At 41.9% G+C, this 16,385-nt stretch overlaps 1 protein-coding gene across 3 annotated transcripts in view; it reads left to right on the top strand.

Annotated features, from left to right (window-relative positions):
• Positions 1-3,450: 3,450 nt before the first annotated feature.
• Positions 3,451-16,385, top strand: part of LOC122550832 (cytoskeleton-associated protein 2-like) — a 17,864-nt gene continuing 4,929 nt past the window's right edge. The window contains exons 1-8 of one of the 3 annotated variants that reach the window (XM_043692142.1): positions 3,644-3,735; positions 3,926-4,016; positions 4,186-4,255; positions 7,868-7,934; positions 10,499-11,475; positions 11,841-12,027; positions 12,725-12,895; positions 14,911-14,983. In XM_043692142.1, the coding sequence (XP_043548077.1) occupies positions 4,224-4,255; positions 7,868-7,934; positions 10,499-11,475; positions 11,841-12,027; positions 12,725-12,895; positions 14,911-14,983 (1,507 nt within the window). In that variant the 5' untranslated portion in view covers positions 3,644-3,735; positions 3,926-4,016; positions 4,186-4,223. Of the gene's footprint in view, positions 3,736-3,925; positions 4,017-4,066; positions 4,093-4,185; positions 4,256-7,867; positions 7,935-10,498; positions 11,476-11,840; positions 12,028-12,724; positions 12,896-14,910; positions 14,984-16,385 lie in introns of those variants that run through there. The other 2 variants (XM_043692141.1, XM_043692143.1) reach the window with 2 other exon arrangements.

Raw genomic sequence — 16,385 nt, forward strand, 5'->3', positions numbered from 1 at the left:
GTGGATGGGGTGTGTTGGAGGTGAGAGAATCCTGGTTGAAGAAGTAGGCACGGAGGCGAAGGCGGCGGAAGAATTGTTCGATGTCTCGCCGCGTGTTGAACTCATTAATCCAAGAGCATAAGGGAATGAAAGTGGACCCTGCCCCCTGTAAAAACGCCTCCCCCAAGTCCCTCCTCCCTACCTTTTATCTTAGCCTGCTTGGCACACTCTCCTCATTCCTGAAGAAGGGCTCATGCCCGAAACGTCGATTCTCCTGCTCCTTGGATGCTGCCTGACCTGCTGCGCTTTTCCAGCAACACATTTTCAGTTCTGATCTCCAGCATCTGCAGTCCTCACTTTCTCCTCCAATTTTATGAAAAATGACCTACACATTTCCTTGCACTATGACTCCAGTTTTGGATTTCCCAGTCATCAGGAGCATCATTCCTACATTTACCCTTTCTGGTCCTCTTAGAATTTTACCTGTTTCTATGAGATTCCCCTCATTCATCTAAACTTGCCTCCTGTAGCAATGGTTTATGTTCAATACTATTAAAACATATTAAGCCGGAAGCCTCATCTTCTACGTGAATGCTTAAACATCATATTAACTGATTTGATATCATTACTGGGGTGGCATAGTGGCTCAGTGGTTAGCACTGCTGCCTCACAGCGCCAGAGACCCGGGTTCAATTCCTGCCTCAGGCAACTGTCTGTGTGGAGTTTGCACATTCTTCCCGTGTCTGCGTGGGTTTCATCCGGGTGCTCCGGTTTCCTCCCACAGTCCAAAGATGTGCAGGTTAGGTGAATTGGCCATGTTAAATTGCCCGTAGTGGTAGGTGGATTAGTCAGCAGTAAATGTAGAGGGGTGGGTTGCTCTTCGGAGGGTCGGTGTGGACTTGTTGGGCCGAAGGGCCTGTTTCCACACTGTAGGGAATTTAAAAAAAAAGGTCTTCAAATCCATTATGCTTTGTATGCCACTCACTATTTAGTTAGATTCTACACAAACATCAGAAAAAGTAGTCATTAGATAGGTGAATTTGAATTCAAAACAGAATTGTAACTGAGGACATCAAGAGGTCATAACGGTTAAATGGTTTGTTCATTCACTTGATCCCGAAGTTTGAATTGCTGCCACCTAGTGTGCTTTTATAGGATACAGAATTTTAAAACTACTTTCTCATCTGTGAGCCTATCGTTCTGTAAAGTTGAGCTCACTCAAAACTCAGTTCATAATATCCTGCTGAAATTACTGAGATGCTATCTCTCTAATGATTCAGAATCAAAGAATTGTTGCATCGCAAATGGAGGCTATTCAGCTCATATTTGTCTCTGCACTATGAATAAGCAATTCACTTCTTACAATTCTCCTGCACTTTCCCCTTAATCTTGCACTTTTTTACTTCTGTGATAATCTAATTCAGTTCTGAATATTTCAAATAATTTTGCCCTATCACACCATAATTGCATTCCAGACCTTAACTATCAGTGTGAAAATATTTTCATGCCTTCCAAAAACTCTATGCTACTCCAACTCAGCCCTTTTCATTCCTTACTCACTTCCCCCTACTACAGCAGCTATGCTTTCACCCTTTTCAGCCCTGTTCTGGAATTCCCTTCTTATACCTCTTCAGTCTTCTATCCTGTAAGTGATTTTAAATGCCTCAAGGACTGAATAGCCTTATAGGTTATTACCCTCTGGCACATGAGTTCCCACATACAAGAATGTTATGATTGCATGAGAGATGGCTTAAAGCAGATCAACCAGGATATTGTGACTGGAGCAATTCAGCTATGAAGAAAGATTCAGTAAGCACAGGTGGTTTGCCTTAGAGAAGTGAGTGTGTGTATGAACCCTGATTGAGGTGTCAATGCCAGGCCTTTTAAGATAAAAAGCAGGAGCTGGAACTCTGCCTAAAAAGGTTAGTAGAGGCAGAACCAGCAAGAAATTTAAGCCACACACGCTTACAAGCCAAGAGCTAGAAAATGGGATTAGAACAGATAGATGACTGATGACAAGCACAGATACAATGGGCAGAAGAGTCTTTTTTCCATGCTGTAAGAACTGTGACATGACTCTATGCCATTTTGTACAGTTTATTACACCACAATTTCATGGCTACATCGAAACTAGAAGCCTAAGCATATCAAAACCCAACTTAAATGCCACAGTGAAGATAAACACAGCCTATTGGCAGTGTACCTTATGCCACCTCTCAATAAGATCCGTTCCAGACAGTTTTGGATATGTGAATTCCCAAAACAGTTGGGGGGGGGGGGTGGCAAAAATAAAAATTGCTGGAAAATCTCAGCAGCTCTGACAGCATCTGTGGTGAGAAATCAGAGTTAACATTGCACGTCAAGTGACCCTTCCCCCAGAACTGATGGTAGCTAGGAAAACGTCAATTTATATGCAGAAGATGAGGGGAAAAAGGGAGAAGGGGTAAGGAGCAAACAATAGGTGGGTATAGAACTCAAAGAGAAGAACTCTTGGACATACAAAGGAATAGATAATAGCAAATTACTGCAGATGCTGGAATCTGAAACCAAAAGAGAAAATGCTGGAAAATCTCAGCAGGTCTGGCAGCATCTGTAAGGAGAGCAAAGAGCTGACGTTGAGAGTCTAACTGACCCTTTGTCAAAGGAATAGATAATGATCTGGCTATGAGCTATTAATGGGGACTGTTAGTTGCTAACAATGGATTGTGTGTAACAGCAGACTATGTGATAACATATTCCTGATGAAGGGCTTTTGCCCGAAACGTCGATTTTCCTGCTCCTCAGATGCTGCCTGACCTGCTGTGCTTTTCCAGCACCACTCTAATCTAGACCCTGATTTCCATAATCTGCAGTCCTTGTTTTTACCTATGTGATAACAAGGCCTGGTGTGTGGGGGTTGGGATCAGGAGCATGTGAAAGCTCAAGACCTAAAGTTATTGAACTTGATACTGAGTCTGGAAGGCTATAGGGTTCCCAAGCGGAGAATGAGGTGCTATTCTTCCAGCTTGCGCTGAGTTTTGTTGCAAACGCGGTGCCCCACACCCCCAACTTACATTTGCAATGCAGTTTTAACTAACTACTGGCGTTGTCACCGTCACAGGGCACCCGAACCCAGTCAGAGACTAGCATCTCGGAACAGGTTGATAAAAAAAACCTACAACATCAGGCTGCAAAGAATGTGGAAGAGCACGTCACACGTGGTTAAACCTGAGGGAAAGGAATTAGAAAGTCACGTTCTAAACAGTTCACATACTTTGCCACTCTACAGACCAGTTCATATCCTGCACCTACCCAGCTTCAAACCCAGTTCACAACCAGCACTCATCCCCTGCGCCTGCGCAGCTTCAAACGGTCACGGACTCCTTCCCTCTCGGCCCGGCCACGCCCACACCGCACACAACGCGCGCGTGCTCACAACACCATTTCAAAAGTACGTGCCGGCCTGGTCTCGGAATGAGCGGATTGGTCGGTTTGCCCGCGGTCACGTGGTTTGGTCCCCCTCTCTCTTTGGGGTGGGAGGCAGTGCAGCCAAATTCAAACGGAGACAAAGCCGCGCGATTGGTCGGGCGGGGAGAGAGTTAACGGCCGAGGAGAAGCTGCTCTTTTACAAATACAGAGCAACATGTCAACTGTCTTCACTGCCACCGGGGCGAAGTCTCGGCAACCCCTGTCATATGCTGGTACTTTGCTGGTCTTGGGGAGAGCGCTTTTCACCGGGTCACTTATAAATTCTGCTCCGGGGTTAGGAATGATCGAGTGGGTTATTTTGTTTTAATTTCATATTAGTGTTGCTGGTTTTATTTTGGTGTTAATGTGTCGTTGATGCGGGTTTTATTTTGGTGTTAATGTCGCTGATGCTGTTGCCGCCGCTTCACTTTGCCAGCGATTACTCGAAATGAGTTTGCACTGACAGTGTCCTGTCCTGTTTTTCCTCTTCGCGTCCCAGAGCAAAGGCGCCAGAAATTAGAAGAGTATCTGCAGAGAAAGAAGTCTGCTAACAACGTGGCGATCCGAGCCAGGAGCCGTTTGGAGAGCAGGTGACTGGGGTGATCTCTGTGTTTAATCAGTGAAGTCCTGCCAGCATCTTTGCACTTTGAAATCCCGCTTTCAGAGGTTTCCCTGTTTTGATATCCACTGCTATATCTAATTCTGTGCATTCCTAATGTCTCAATTTCAATGCCTCTACGTGTTTTTAAATTTTGGCAGTGACTGGAGCGTGGGAGATTTTGAAGCCACCGCGAGCAATGAATACATTCAAATGCAAAAAGACTCACCAGTAAATATCTGTTCGTTGATGTTTTAAATCATGCATCGCCTCTTGCCCCGCCCTGTTAGCTGTCAGTTTTCGGTTCTATTTGAACCATCATAATGTGCCCTTTTTTTCTTCACAGATTCTCTTTCTAGCGGCGTTCTCTTTTAGGTTGAGGCTGGGTCGTTAAGTATGTTCACTGCTCAAAGATTTTTAATCAGTTAGGGAATCGAGGTTTAAGGGGAAAACGCAGGAAAGAAGAGCTTATGGTTATTAGATTAAGTCATGATCTAATTGAAGTAGCTGATCAATTTACTATTCAATGTTTACTATTCATCACTGGCTGTAGGTCATTCAACAAATTGTGTCTCTGGCTTTCTGCAGCGCAACCTCGTGAGACTTTTTTTAACTGCCGTCCTGTAAATCACTTCTCTTCAAATAATTATACAATTCCCTTTTGAAAATCATGGTTGATCTACCTCCACTATGCACTCTGGCATTATATTTCCAGATTATGGAATAGTCCTGTGTATAAAAAAAATCAATTTTTTTTTCACTTACCTCTTTGGACATTTACCCTTTCTAACCTTTGTTGAAGTTTTGATGTTGGACTGGGGTGGACAAAGTTTAAAAATCGCACAACACCAGGTTATAATCCAACTGGTTTATTTGAAAGTATTAACTTTCGAAGCACTGCTCCTTCATCAGGTGGTTATGGAGTATAAGATCATAAGACACTGAAGACACTGGTCCTCACCCTGAACAACTTCTCTTTCCAATCCTCCCACTTCCTCCAAACCAAAGGAGTAGCCATGGGCACCCAGCTATGCCTGCCTCTTCATAGGATATGTAGAACAGTCCATTTTCCGCAGCTACACTGGCATCACCCCGCACCTCTTCCTCTGCTACATCGATGACTGTATCGGCGCTGCCTCGTGCTCCCACGAGGAGGTTGAACAGTTCATCCACTTTACCAACAACTTCCACCCCGACCTCAAGTTTACCTGGACTGTCTCAGACTCCTCCCTCCCTTTCCTAGACCTTTCCATTTCGGGCGACCGAATCAACATGGACATTTACTATAAACCGACCGACTCCCACAGCTACCTAGACTACACCTCCTCCCACCCTGTAAAAATGCCATCCCATATTCCCAATTCCTTCGTCTCCGCCGCATCTGCTCCCAGGAGGACCAGTTCCAATACCGTACCACCCAGATGGCCTCCTTCTTCAAAGACCGAAATTTCCCCCAGACGTGGTCGACGATGCCCTCCACCGCATCTTCTCCACTTCCCGCTCCTCCAACCACCACCAGGACAGAACCCCACTGGGCCTCACCTACCACCTCACCAACCTCCATATACAGCGTATCATCCGCAGTCATTTCCACCACCTCCAAACGGACCCCACCACCAGGGATATATTTCCCTCCCCTCCCCTCCTCATCAGCGTTTCAAAAAGACCACTCCCTCTGTGACTCCCTCATCAGGTCCACACCCCCCACCAACCCAACCTCCACTCCCGGCACCTTCCCCTGCAACCGCAAGAAATGCAAAACTTGCGCCCACACCTCCCCCCTTACTTCCCTCCAAGGCCCCAAGGGATACTTCCATATCCGCCACAAATTCACCTGCACCTCCACACACATCATCTATTGCATCCGCTGCACCCGATGTGGCCTCCTCTATATTGGGGAGACAGGCCGCCTACTTGCAGAACGTTTCAGAGAACACCTCTGGATTTCTCCAGTTTCCTCATTTCCCCTCCCCCCACCTTGTCTCAGTCAAATCCCTCGAACTCAGCCCCGCCTTACTAACCTGCAATCTTCTTCCCGACCTCTCTGCCCCCACCCCCACTCCGGCCTATCACCCTCACCTTGACCTCCTTCCACCTATCGCATTTCCAATGCCCCTCCCCCAAGTCCCTCCTCCCTACCTTTTATCTTGGTCTGCTGCACACACTTTCCTCATTCCTGAAGCCCAAAACGTCGATTCTCCTGTTCCTTGGATGCTGCCTGACCTGCTGCACTTTTCCAGCAACACATTTTCAGCTCTGATCTCCAGCATCTCACTTTCTCCACTGAGTTTATAGCAAAAGGGTTAGTGTCATGGAGCTGTAACGATATATTAAACAAGTTCAGATTAAGTCTTTCAACTTTTAGAATGGGATATGCTAATTCCAGTTCTTTAATATGTCAATTCCAGAATTCCTTTTTAGTTACATTCTCAAACTAGCTTTAGTTTTTTTAACAATAGGTGTCATCTCGGCTCAGACAATGCCTTAAAGGTGTTACATTAAAGTCTGTCTGTGTGCCAATATTGAGTGAGACTGTTTCTATTTTTAAAGTGGAATTCTGCAAATACAAATTCGTCCCATAAACTCGTGTGCATGTGCAGGAGAGACAGAGTGAGTGAATGCATGTGGGTTGAGTGCATTTGAAAGAGTGTGTGTAAGCTTGGTTAAGTAAGTGTATGAATGTGATGGGGTATAAGCCTGTGAGTATGGGGAGTACATGTGTGCATATGAGAGAGAGCTTGCGTATGAGATAGGGCCTGTGTGTGTGTATAGTGCAGTGGGGTCACCTATAGTGTGACATGAGTCCAAGGTCCTGGTTGAGGCCATCTCCTTGGATACCAAACTTAGCTATCAGCCTCTGCTCGGCCACTTTGCATTGTTGCTTGTACCGCAGTCTACCTTGGAGGATGGTCACCCAAAGGTCCGAGATTGAATGAATGTCCCGGACTGCTGAAGTGTTCCCAGACTGGGAGGGAACAGTCCTGGGATGTTAATGTTTAACATATCATTACAGCTCCATGACACTGTAACCCTTTTGCTATAAATTCTGTGTCTTATTAAATTATACTCCATAATCACCTGACGAAGGAGCAGGACTATAACATGGTGTTGTGATTTTTAACTGTAGTGAAGACCATTATGCTAAAGGGAATAACTGCATTTATTCTGTCCACACCTCTTATGATATTGAATACCTAGCAACTCTCTTCTTGACCTTCCCTAATAGAATAGCCCATGCTTCTGCAATTTCTCTTTGTAGGTGAAGTCCTCCCCCCCCAAACCATTCTGTTATAGCTTTTCCGTAGTAGCTAAAGCCATTTCCTTTTTCCCCCCCAAATGTACTTTGAATTGGTATCTACTCTAATATCCTTGCAATAAAGACTATTTGCTTTCCTAATTGCTTGTTGTGCCTGCACCCTACCTTTGCTCATTGTACAAGCATTTTAATTACATCCAAGTTGGTAGTATGATATGAGCAACATTTTGTTTGTTTTCTGATTCAGTTCTATTGCAGTGACTTCTCACATAACCTGGTGAAATTGCCTGGTACCATTACCATTATCACTACCATGATGTAATGAGCATCGGTTTATAATTTGCAATTTTATAACCTTTTCCTTCACCTCATTTCAAGTTGTATGATGCTGTCTCGTCATTATGATGTCATACCAGTGAAAATATCTTTTTTAAAAAGTTTACTGTTATAGATGTTGAACTATTTTTAATGCTAATAGTACAAATATTTGTTTTCTTTTGTAAGTTAGTTGATTTTGAAGAAGGCATGGAATTACTGTCTACAGTGTCTTTCTGATTTATACTGATCACCTTTCTTTTCATTTGAAGGGTATACTTGAGAGACAAGACCAACATTGAGAAACTTCAAGCTTCCACATGGCAGACAGAAGGAATGGTGGGTTCTTGAAGAAAAATGTAGATTTTCTCCTTTATCATGTGTTGCATCCTTGGGTAGAAATTGCTCTGTTGGCTTTACATCTGAAAGCTTTACAGTTGTAATTTTACAGTGCAGGTTGTCTTGGATTGCGATCAGGTTCTGTTCTTGAGTCTGTTCGCAAGTTAATTTGTAGGCAAGTCAGAACACCATGCAGGACAACATAAAATAGCTATTCACAAGATAAAGAAAATGTTAATGTTTTAGATCTTCAAAATTTCACCATTCGTGAATGTCCAATTTATCAATGTGTTCATAAGTGTGAATCAGGGATCCCATGTACATTCCATTTGATTAAGGTAAAGTAGTAAACTCCTTTTTTTTTCATTTGAATGACTCAGAATCTCTACAAATATTGAAGTGTCAGCCTCCAATTACATGCTGCAGAAAAAGCTGAATCGTGGAGTAGAAATTTTTAGTGCACTGAATAAAACTGGCTACACCCAAATGTTTTTGCTGTTATCTCTGTATAGATCTGCATTGTGGGGAGCATGGTGGCTTGGTAGTGAGCACTGCTGCCTCACAGTCCCAGGGATCTGGGTTTGATTCTACCATCTGGCACATGTCTGTGGAGTTTGCATGTTCTCCACATGTCTGTGTGGGTTTCTGCCAGGTGCTTCAGTTTCCTCCCACAGTCACAACTGATGTGCAGGTTAGGTGGATTGGCCATGCTAAATAACCAATAGTGTTCAGGGATGTGTTGGTTGGGTGTGCCATTGCGGAATAGGGGGATGGGTCTGGGTGGGATGCTTTTCAGAGGTTGGTGTGGACCTGTTGAGCCAAATGGCTTGTTTCCACACGAGGGATTCTATTCTACTCTATGGATTTGAGATAAATAAAATATATGTAGAGTCAGAGATGTACAGCATGGAAACAGACCCTTCGGTCCAACCCGTCCATGCCGACCAGATATCCCAACCCAATCTAGTCCCACCTGCCAGCACCCGGCCCATATCCCTCCAAACCCTTCCTATTCATATACCCATCCAAATGCCTTTTAAATGTTGCAATTGTACCAGCCTCCACCACATTCTCTGGCAGCTCATTTCATGCACGTACCACCCTCTGCATGAAAAAGTTGCCCCTTAGGTCTCTTGTTTGAACCCTATTCATACATTTCTCAAGTTTTGACATTTTTAACCAATATTAGTTTAAAGTCTGTTAGAAATGTAAGTACATATTTTATGATTGATTTGCTACCTGGTTAGAAAAATACTAATTTCGTTTGTAGTTTTGGAACTTATCAATCTTGTGGGGCTTTGGTGACAATACATCTGAAGTATTGTATATAACTTTGGTTGCTTATCTTAAAATAAAATCTTTGCATGTAGTGGAATAAAGATTCTTCTTGCTGATTCTGTGGATAACTGCGTCGTCCCATGAGGAAAAATTGAGTAGATTCACATAGTGTTGTACCCAGTGAAGGCATTCATAACTTTAAACTTGGACTATATTTAACATATTGTTTTCTTGAAGTGTCTATTATTTTAAATAAAAGTTATTAACAACAATCCAAAAAAGACTTCAAACCACTGGAAAATTCCTGGAGTGAATCTCCTTTCTGATGGGATAGGATTAGGCAGAACCATGTGGATTTTAAGCCTGCTACTTTCTTTGGTTTATCCAAAACTCATTGGATTTCACAATTGCTGACTCCTAAGTTTGAGACTTTACAAAGAAAAGCTGCATCAGCCTTTTATTATAAGTGGCTGTGAACAGACCCACTTCCCCATTCATTTTCTATTATATAGCAATGGTTTCTAGCTTTAAACCTTTCTGAGTAGTAGCAATTGATTGTGACTGAAACTAGCTCCTGATACCAAAACCTTTCCCGAAAGTCAGTCTGAGGAAAAATCAACAACAAATTTGGCAAAAAACAGATTGTAACCTTAAAAAGGTACACCCTTCAAATGAGGTGAACAAAAATTGGATATCCCAATTCATGTATTTGTTTTCTTCCCTACTTTCTCTACATTTTAAAAAAAAATGTAATTCTCAAAGGACACAAAGAATGTATTTTATTGCGAATAATAGTGGATCGATTTAACAGAGAAAACAAAAAGATGCTTTATCCTTGAGTGCTGTGATTGATCAGTAAATGATGAATATGTAAATGAGGGAAAGAGACAGTCAAAGAAATGGGGAAATTACCATGTACAGGTATTTAGAATGTAACAGTAGGGGGGGGGAGATGACGCGCTAGTGATACTACTGTTGAACTTGGGAACCATTGATAGCATTGGAATTCAGTAAAATAAATATGGAATTAAGTCATATGGTGACCATTAATTTGTTGTCAATTGTCAGGGTGGAGAAAACTCATCTCGTTCACTAACATTTTTTAGTGAAGGACTAATGTCCTTACCTGGTCTGGTCTATGTGATTCCAGATCCCCAGAAATGTGATTGGCACTTAACTGCCCACTGGACATTTATAGATGGGCTGTAAATGCTGGTCTAGCTAGTGATGCCCTCATCCCATGAACAACTTTTTTAAAAATATAACATTTCCTCTTTCTCTTATAGGTGTTCGGAGGGAAGAAGATTGAATCAAAAAAAAGTATTCAAAATAAGCCTGTGCAAAACCGAACCATAAACCAACTCCCTACTCAATCTGAATCCACTTTGTTGAAAAGAGAGAGCCCATTTGTGAATAATAATTCAGCCACTAGTGAAACAGGAATGCCCTCACAGCAAATCACTCAACCTGAGGAACACCTATTAGCTGCCCAAGAGAACAATTTGGAAGTAGAACAAAAATTGAAAGGAAATATCACTGTAGCTGTTAACAAAAGCAAAACTGCCCAAAGCACAGATTCAAAGATGCTACATTTTGGCCAAAAGTACAATTCTAATGTAGAACAAAAATCAAAATTAAAAAGTCATCCAAAAGTCCAGAAGGTCACACTCAGCCAGTCTTTTCTTGCAGTCAAAAATGAGCAGGCCAAATTAATGATTGATGAAAAGAACAATCAATCAAAGCTGCCTAATACTATTAAGAAGCCCATATTAGGCTCATTTCGTGGTAAGATTGTAGAATCTAAGATTCAATCCTTTAGATCAGGTACTCTGCAAAAGGAGAGGAAACAAGAGAAAACTGATTTGTTAACACATACTTCTACAGAAATGCACAATATAGAATCTAAAGGCATAATGCACAAGCCTAGACCAAAGGGAGTGGAAAACAGGCATCCTGTTAGGAGGGCAATGAATGTCACCTCTCATAGTAAACAAAAGAGTTTGACTGCAGCAACTGGCCTCCTTACTGCAAGCAGTCAGAAACCACTTGTAACTGATGTGCTTGACCTAAAACTAGATTTTGCACAATCAGGCTGTGATGACACTGCAGTAGTAGCAACTCCAACAATCCGTGCAAAGAAAACTACTGTGCCAATCCAACACACCTCCAACAGTGTATCTGCAAGACACCCATCATGGAATTTTTCAAAAGCTGTTGGTAACCTAAAACCTCTAAAACAGAAAGTGCCTATTGAAGGGAAGAGGTAACTTTTTTTAAAATTTTTTTTGTTCTGGTGTAGTGGTTGATAATTGTTAATTTTCAATAATTGATGCTCTGAAACATTGGGACCAAAAGAGATGCAAAGTTTGTTTATGTTCAGACAGCTGTCTAAAGCTGAACTAACTATACAGTAGTCCTGTCTTATAATCTCAAGTCTATTACATTTTTTTAAAGTTGGAAAAGAAATGCATTGTGTTTAACTTGAATTATTTTACACTCTGCAATCATATTGTTCATGTAGCATAGATTTTTTTTTAAAGTTGCTTTAACACAATATTTGCAGTACCAAAGATTTTTGACAGTTTCAATTACATAAATTGATTTGGTAATCACTTTTTTGTTCTAAAGTGGAGCACAGCTAACACAATCGATAGCGTCAAAGGGGAACTTAGTAAAAAGGCCAACGATGACATCGTTGCAAAGAAAGAAAGTTGTGGAATCACATTGGACAGCAATTGTTGAGGAGGAAAATCGAAGTGAACTTGTGGAAAAAGTCAACCAGACCCTTTCCCAATATCTGAAGCAGATTAATGAGGTAAAATTGTATTTTGATTTAGAGCCTCTGATAAGAAAAACAACTGAACAAGGTCTTTTAAGATAGTAAAAGCATTTCTGAAGGCTTGAGAGATTAAAGTATTGAGGTAAGAGAATTAAAACACCATATAGTACAAACTATCATTAAAGTCATCCAAGAATATTAACTGGATAGAAAAGATTATCTTGACTTATCAATAATATTCAATCAATGGAATATTTCTGGAATATATTTTGTGGTAACCAGATAGGATCTACTACATTGCAGTGTATGACTGTAATACTTCTTCTCCCCACCCCCAACCCATTGCCATCTTGTCACTTCTGAGGAATTCTGAATCACTTTTCAAACATGATTCTAGCTTTTGTCAATAGCATGCTTCAATAAGATGTTTCTCTGCTTTTTTTGTAACAGCTTTTGTGAGGATGTTCCTGCAAATGGAAAAACAATTAGATTTCACATGTATTTCTTGGTGCATTTCTCCAACTTCAAACTTATTAATTTTTTTCAAGAAATTGGAAGATTGATGGAATCTAGATAATTTGGGCCTTTTCTTTACATTTCTAATTAAGTTCCTGAAGTTTAATTTGCAGGAGAAATTGAAATACAAGTTATGCTTTTTTTCACTCTGGCCCACCCCATACACAAAGTTGATGACAGAAGTGAATTTTTCAGATCTGAATTCTTCTCTTTTTAGGGTTGTCCAAGTGAAGATTGTTTACAATCTCTTCAAACTTTGATTGAGAGTGTTCCAAAAGCCAAAAAATTTGCAAGATATTGGATCTGTCTTGCACAGCTTGAACAACGCAAAGGATCGGTGCATAATGTCATGGCTATTTATGAACAAGCCATCAAGATAGGGGCACAGGTACTGCTAACTGCCTACTACTTTTATTTCTCTGCATCTCTTAAAATTAGAATTGTCCTGTCTCACTGGAGTAGTGCATTTGAAATCAAGCCTCGCTATTACTGGAGTTATCACAATAATTAAAGATTTTGTAAAAGTTGTTTTTAGACCCAGCTTAATAGAAAGCACAGATCAGATTTCTGTGCGTAACAAGAATGTCAGGTTATTGCAAATAAATAAATTTCTGCTACAGGCAATTATGAACCATCAATGTATAACTCTATTTGTTAAAACTCTAAGTCCCTTAAGATTCCCTCTACACACAATGTAGAATACAGTGCAATCTTCCCCATTCCTGATCCTTTTAGCTTTGACAGGCGCTCTCTCTCTCGCGCTCTCTCTCTCTCTCGCACTCTCCCCCTTCATTCCCATCATGGTTCATGAGCAAAAAGAGGTATCACATGCTATCAGTATAGGTTTTTCACTTATACATGTGACACTTCTTGGGTGGCGTATTAGGTTTATCCCTGAATTGAGACAGCACAGATGTACCAGCATTTGGATCTATCAGTGAGAAAAAAATTGTTTGTCCAAGATTTGTGCATTTGATTTTCTACAGTATTTATCTAAGTTCTGCTGTGTTGTAATTCCTGCTCTGTATTCCTGTACCAAATTCTTCAGATGTGCAGCAGCAAAATTAAATTCTTTTTTTAAAAAATAAGGTGTAGCTAATCATGTGGTCCACTTAATAGAGTCATAGATATAAAGCATGGAAACAAACCCTTTGGTCTAATTCAACGAGATATCCTAAGTTTTCCAGCATTTGGCACATATCCCTCTAAACCTTTTCATATTCATATACCCATCCAGATGCCTTTTAAATCTTGTAATTGTAACAGCCTCCACCTCTGGCAGCTCCACACACACACCACCCTCTGCATGATAAAGTTGCCCCTTAGGTCCCTTTTTAAATCTTTTCCCTACCCTCTAGTTTTGGACTCCCCAACCCTGGTGCATGAAATAGGATCTTGACAAATTGCAGATGTCTCCAAAGAGCTATAGGATGTGTGAAAGATCTGAATCTCTGTCTCAGAGCATATCTAGATGTAGGACTGGCAGTTTCTTTAGAAATGGGTTAACTTTAAAAGTTAATGTACCACAGCAATCATTAATTATTAGCAGCTATTCAAGTGAGTTAGCTTGCATTTTGGGAGTGCAATTATAATTGTCTCCTTGATTTAGGTCCGAAAAGAATACTGTCTGGTTTCAACAATTTAGCATTTCATTGAATTAAAGCTGGAAATTGTACTCAGTGTGCTCAAATGGTGATGTCTGTTTGTCTAATTGAGTTGAAAATTTATTTCCACTCGACAACTTAATGCACTGGCAATTAAAATATTTTTGTTTGCTCAATTAAATTCAACTTTCCAAGTTTAAAAAAAACTTTTTTTTTCGACCATTAGAAAGCCATGACTTGCCTGTGTTATGAATGTAAAAAGCAGGGGCAAAGTATGAGAAACTGTGATATTCATATTTTTGCATAATGATCAATAACAAAAGTTTATCCAAGTAAAATTACTTTAATTTTAAAATAGTGAAATGTATGGTTCTAAATTGAATAGCGGTGATGTATTATGCAGTTAGCACAAATCTTTCCTCTCTGTCTCCTTTCCATCTCTTTCCCCTAGATTAACCCATATTTTCATCTATTAAACCACAGATTTATATCTAAAATCTGGCCTAAGATGTTGGCATTCATAGCAATTGCTAACAAGATTGATTTGCCTGATTACTTTTTTTCCTTGAATGCCGAGGCAAGAAAGCTGGTTTAATTTATGATCTGAGTTGTGGGAAATATATTTATTAGCTAGTTATAAGTTTTGCAAACATTTTTCAAATGTGTTTTTGTATTGATCTCAGATCTGCACCAGATTGACATAAATTGATGCAACATTTACACTATGGAGGCATGATTGGTAATTGTAATGAATAATTATGCATCTTTTTGCAGAAGTTAAGTTGTTTTTGTTTTACAGCCTGCAGATGAATTACGCATTACACTTGTAGATATTTTGAAAAACACCAAGACTCCTAAAAAACAACATGTTGGTGAGTTGATGCCTTCTCAGTGTATCCATTCTCTCATCGAGAAGGGTCACTCGACTGCTGAGCCAGTTGTGCACCTGCCCTGAATCATGTACAGGAGTGCTGTTCTGGTATTTGACTGAACTAATCTAGAGTCACAATCTAATGATCTGGGAATGCTAGTTTGAGTTCTACTGAGAGATGGTCAAATTTGAATTCCATAAAAGTCACATTCCACAAATTCCATAACTGTCACCAGTATCTGGTTCACTAATGCTTGTCAAGGAAGGGTATCTGCTGCATGTGTGATTTATAGACCATACTCATATGACTCTCAACTACTGCTTAAAATGCTGTAGCAGTTCAAGGACAATTGAGAATGGGCAGTTTAACGCTCAGTGACTTCCGCCACCCCTACTGCCATGTCTGCCACCACTTCCGCCCCCACCAATGCCACTCGCCTGCATTCTGCTGACACGCCTTCCACTGTCACCATCCCTACCCCCCCAGAACTCTGAGGGGAACACCACCCCTGCTCATGACTCCACCACCACACCAACTCGAGTTACCAGCCCCGCCTCCACTCCCAGCTCCACACCCACACCAGATCCCAGCTCCCAGCCCTGCCGAGTTTTTGCCATCCCTCCAGACCTCCCCCTCACTGAGGACGAATGATCAGTCCTCAGCAAAGAACTCCCTTTCATCTCCCTCTGTCCACGCATCAATGAATTTAATACATGCAGTGACATCGAACACTACTTCCATCTCCGAGCTTACTTTCACAATCAGGACTCCCGCCCACCTTCCAAGGACCCCTTCGCCCATCTCCAACACACTGCATCCACCTGGACACCCTGTGCTGGCCTATTACCTGCCCTCTACCTCTTCATTTCCAACTGCCGCTGGGACATTAACCGCCTCAACCTGTCTACCCCCCCCCCCCCCCACTCCAACCTCTCACCCTTGCAACACGCAGCCCTCCAATCCCTCTGCTCCAATCCTGACCTCACCATCAAGACAGCAGATAAAGGGGGAAGTCTGGCGCACTGACCTCTACACCGCTGAAGCCAAACGCCAACTCGAGGGCATCTCTTCCTACCACCCCCTCGACCATGACCCCACCCCACCAACCATCATCTCCCAGACCATACAGAACCTCATCACCTCAGGAGATCTCCCACCCACAGCTTCCAACCTCATAGTCCGGGAACCCCGCACTGCCCGGTTCTACCTCCTCCCCAAGATCCACAAGCCTGACCACCCTGGCCGACCCATTGTCTCAGCACGCTCCTGGCCCACTGAACTTATCTCTACCTACCTCGACGCTGTCCTATCCCCCCTAGTCCAGGAACTCCCCACATACATTCGAGACACCACCCACGCCCTCCACCTCCTCCAAGACTTCCGTTTCCCCGGACCCCAACGC

The sequence above is a fragment of the Chiloscyllium plagiosum genome, chromosome 6 (genome assembly GCF_004010195.1).
Source record: "Chiloscyllium plagiosum isolate BGI_BamShark_2017 chromosome 6, ASM401019v2, whole genome shotgun sequence".
NCBI lineage: Eukaryota > Metazoa > Chordata > Chondrichthyes > Orectolobiformes > Hemiscylliidae > Chiloscyllium > Chiloscyllium plagiosum.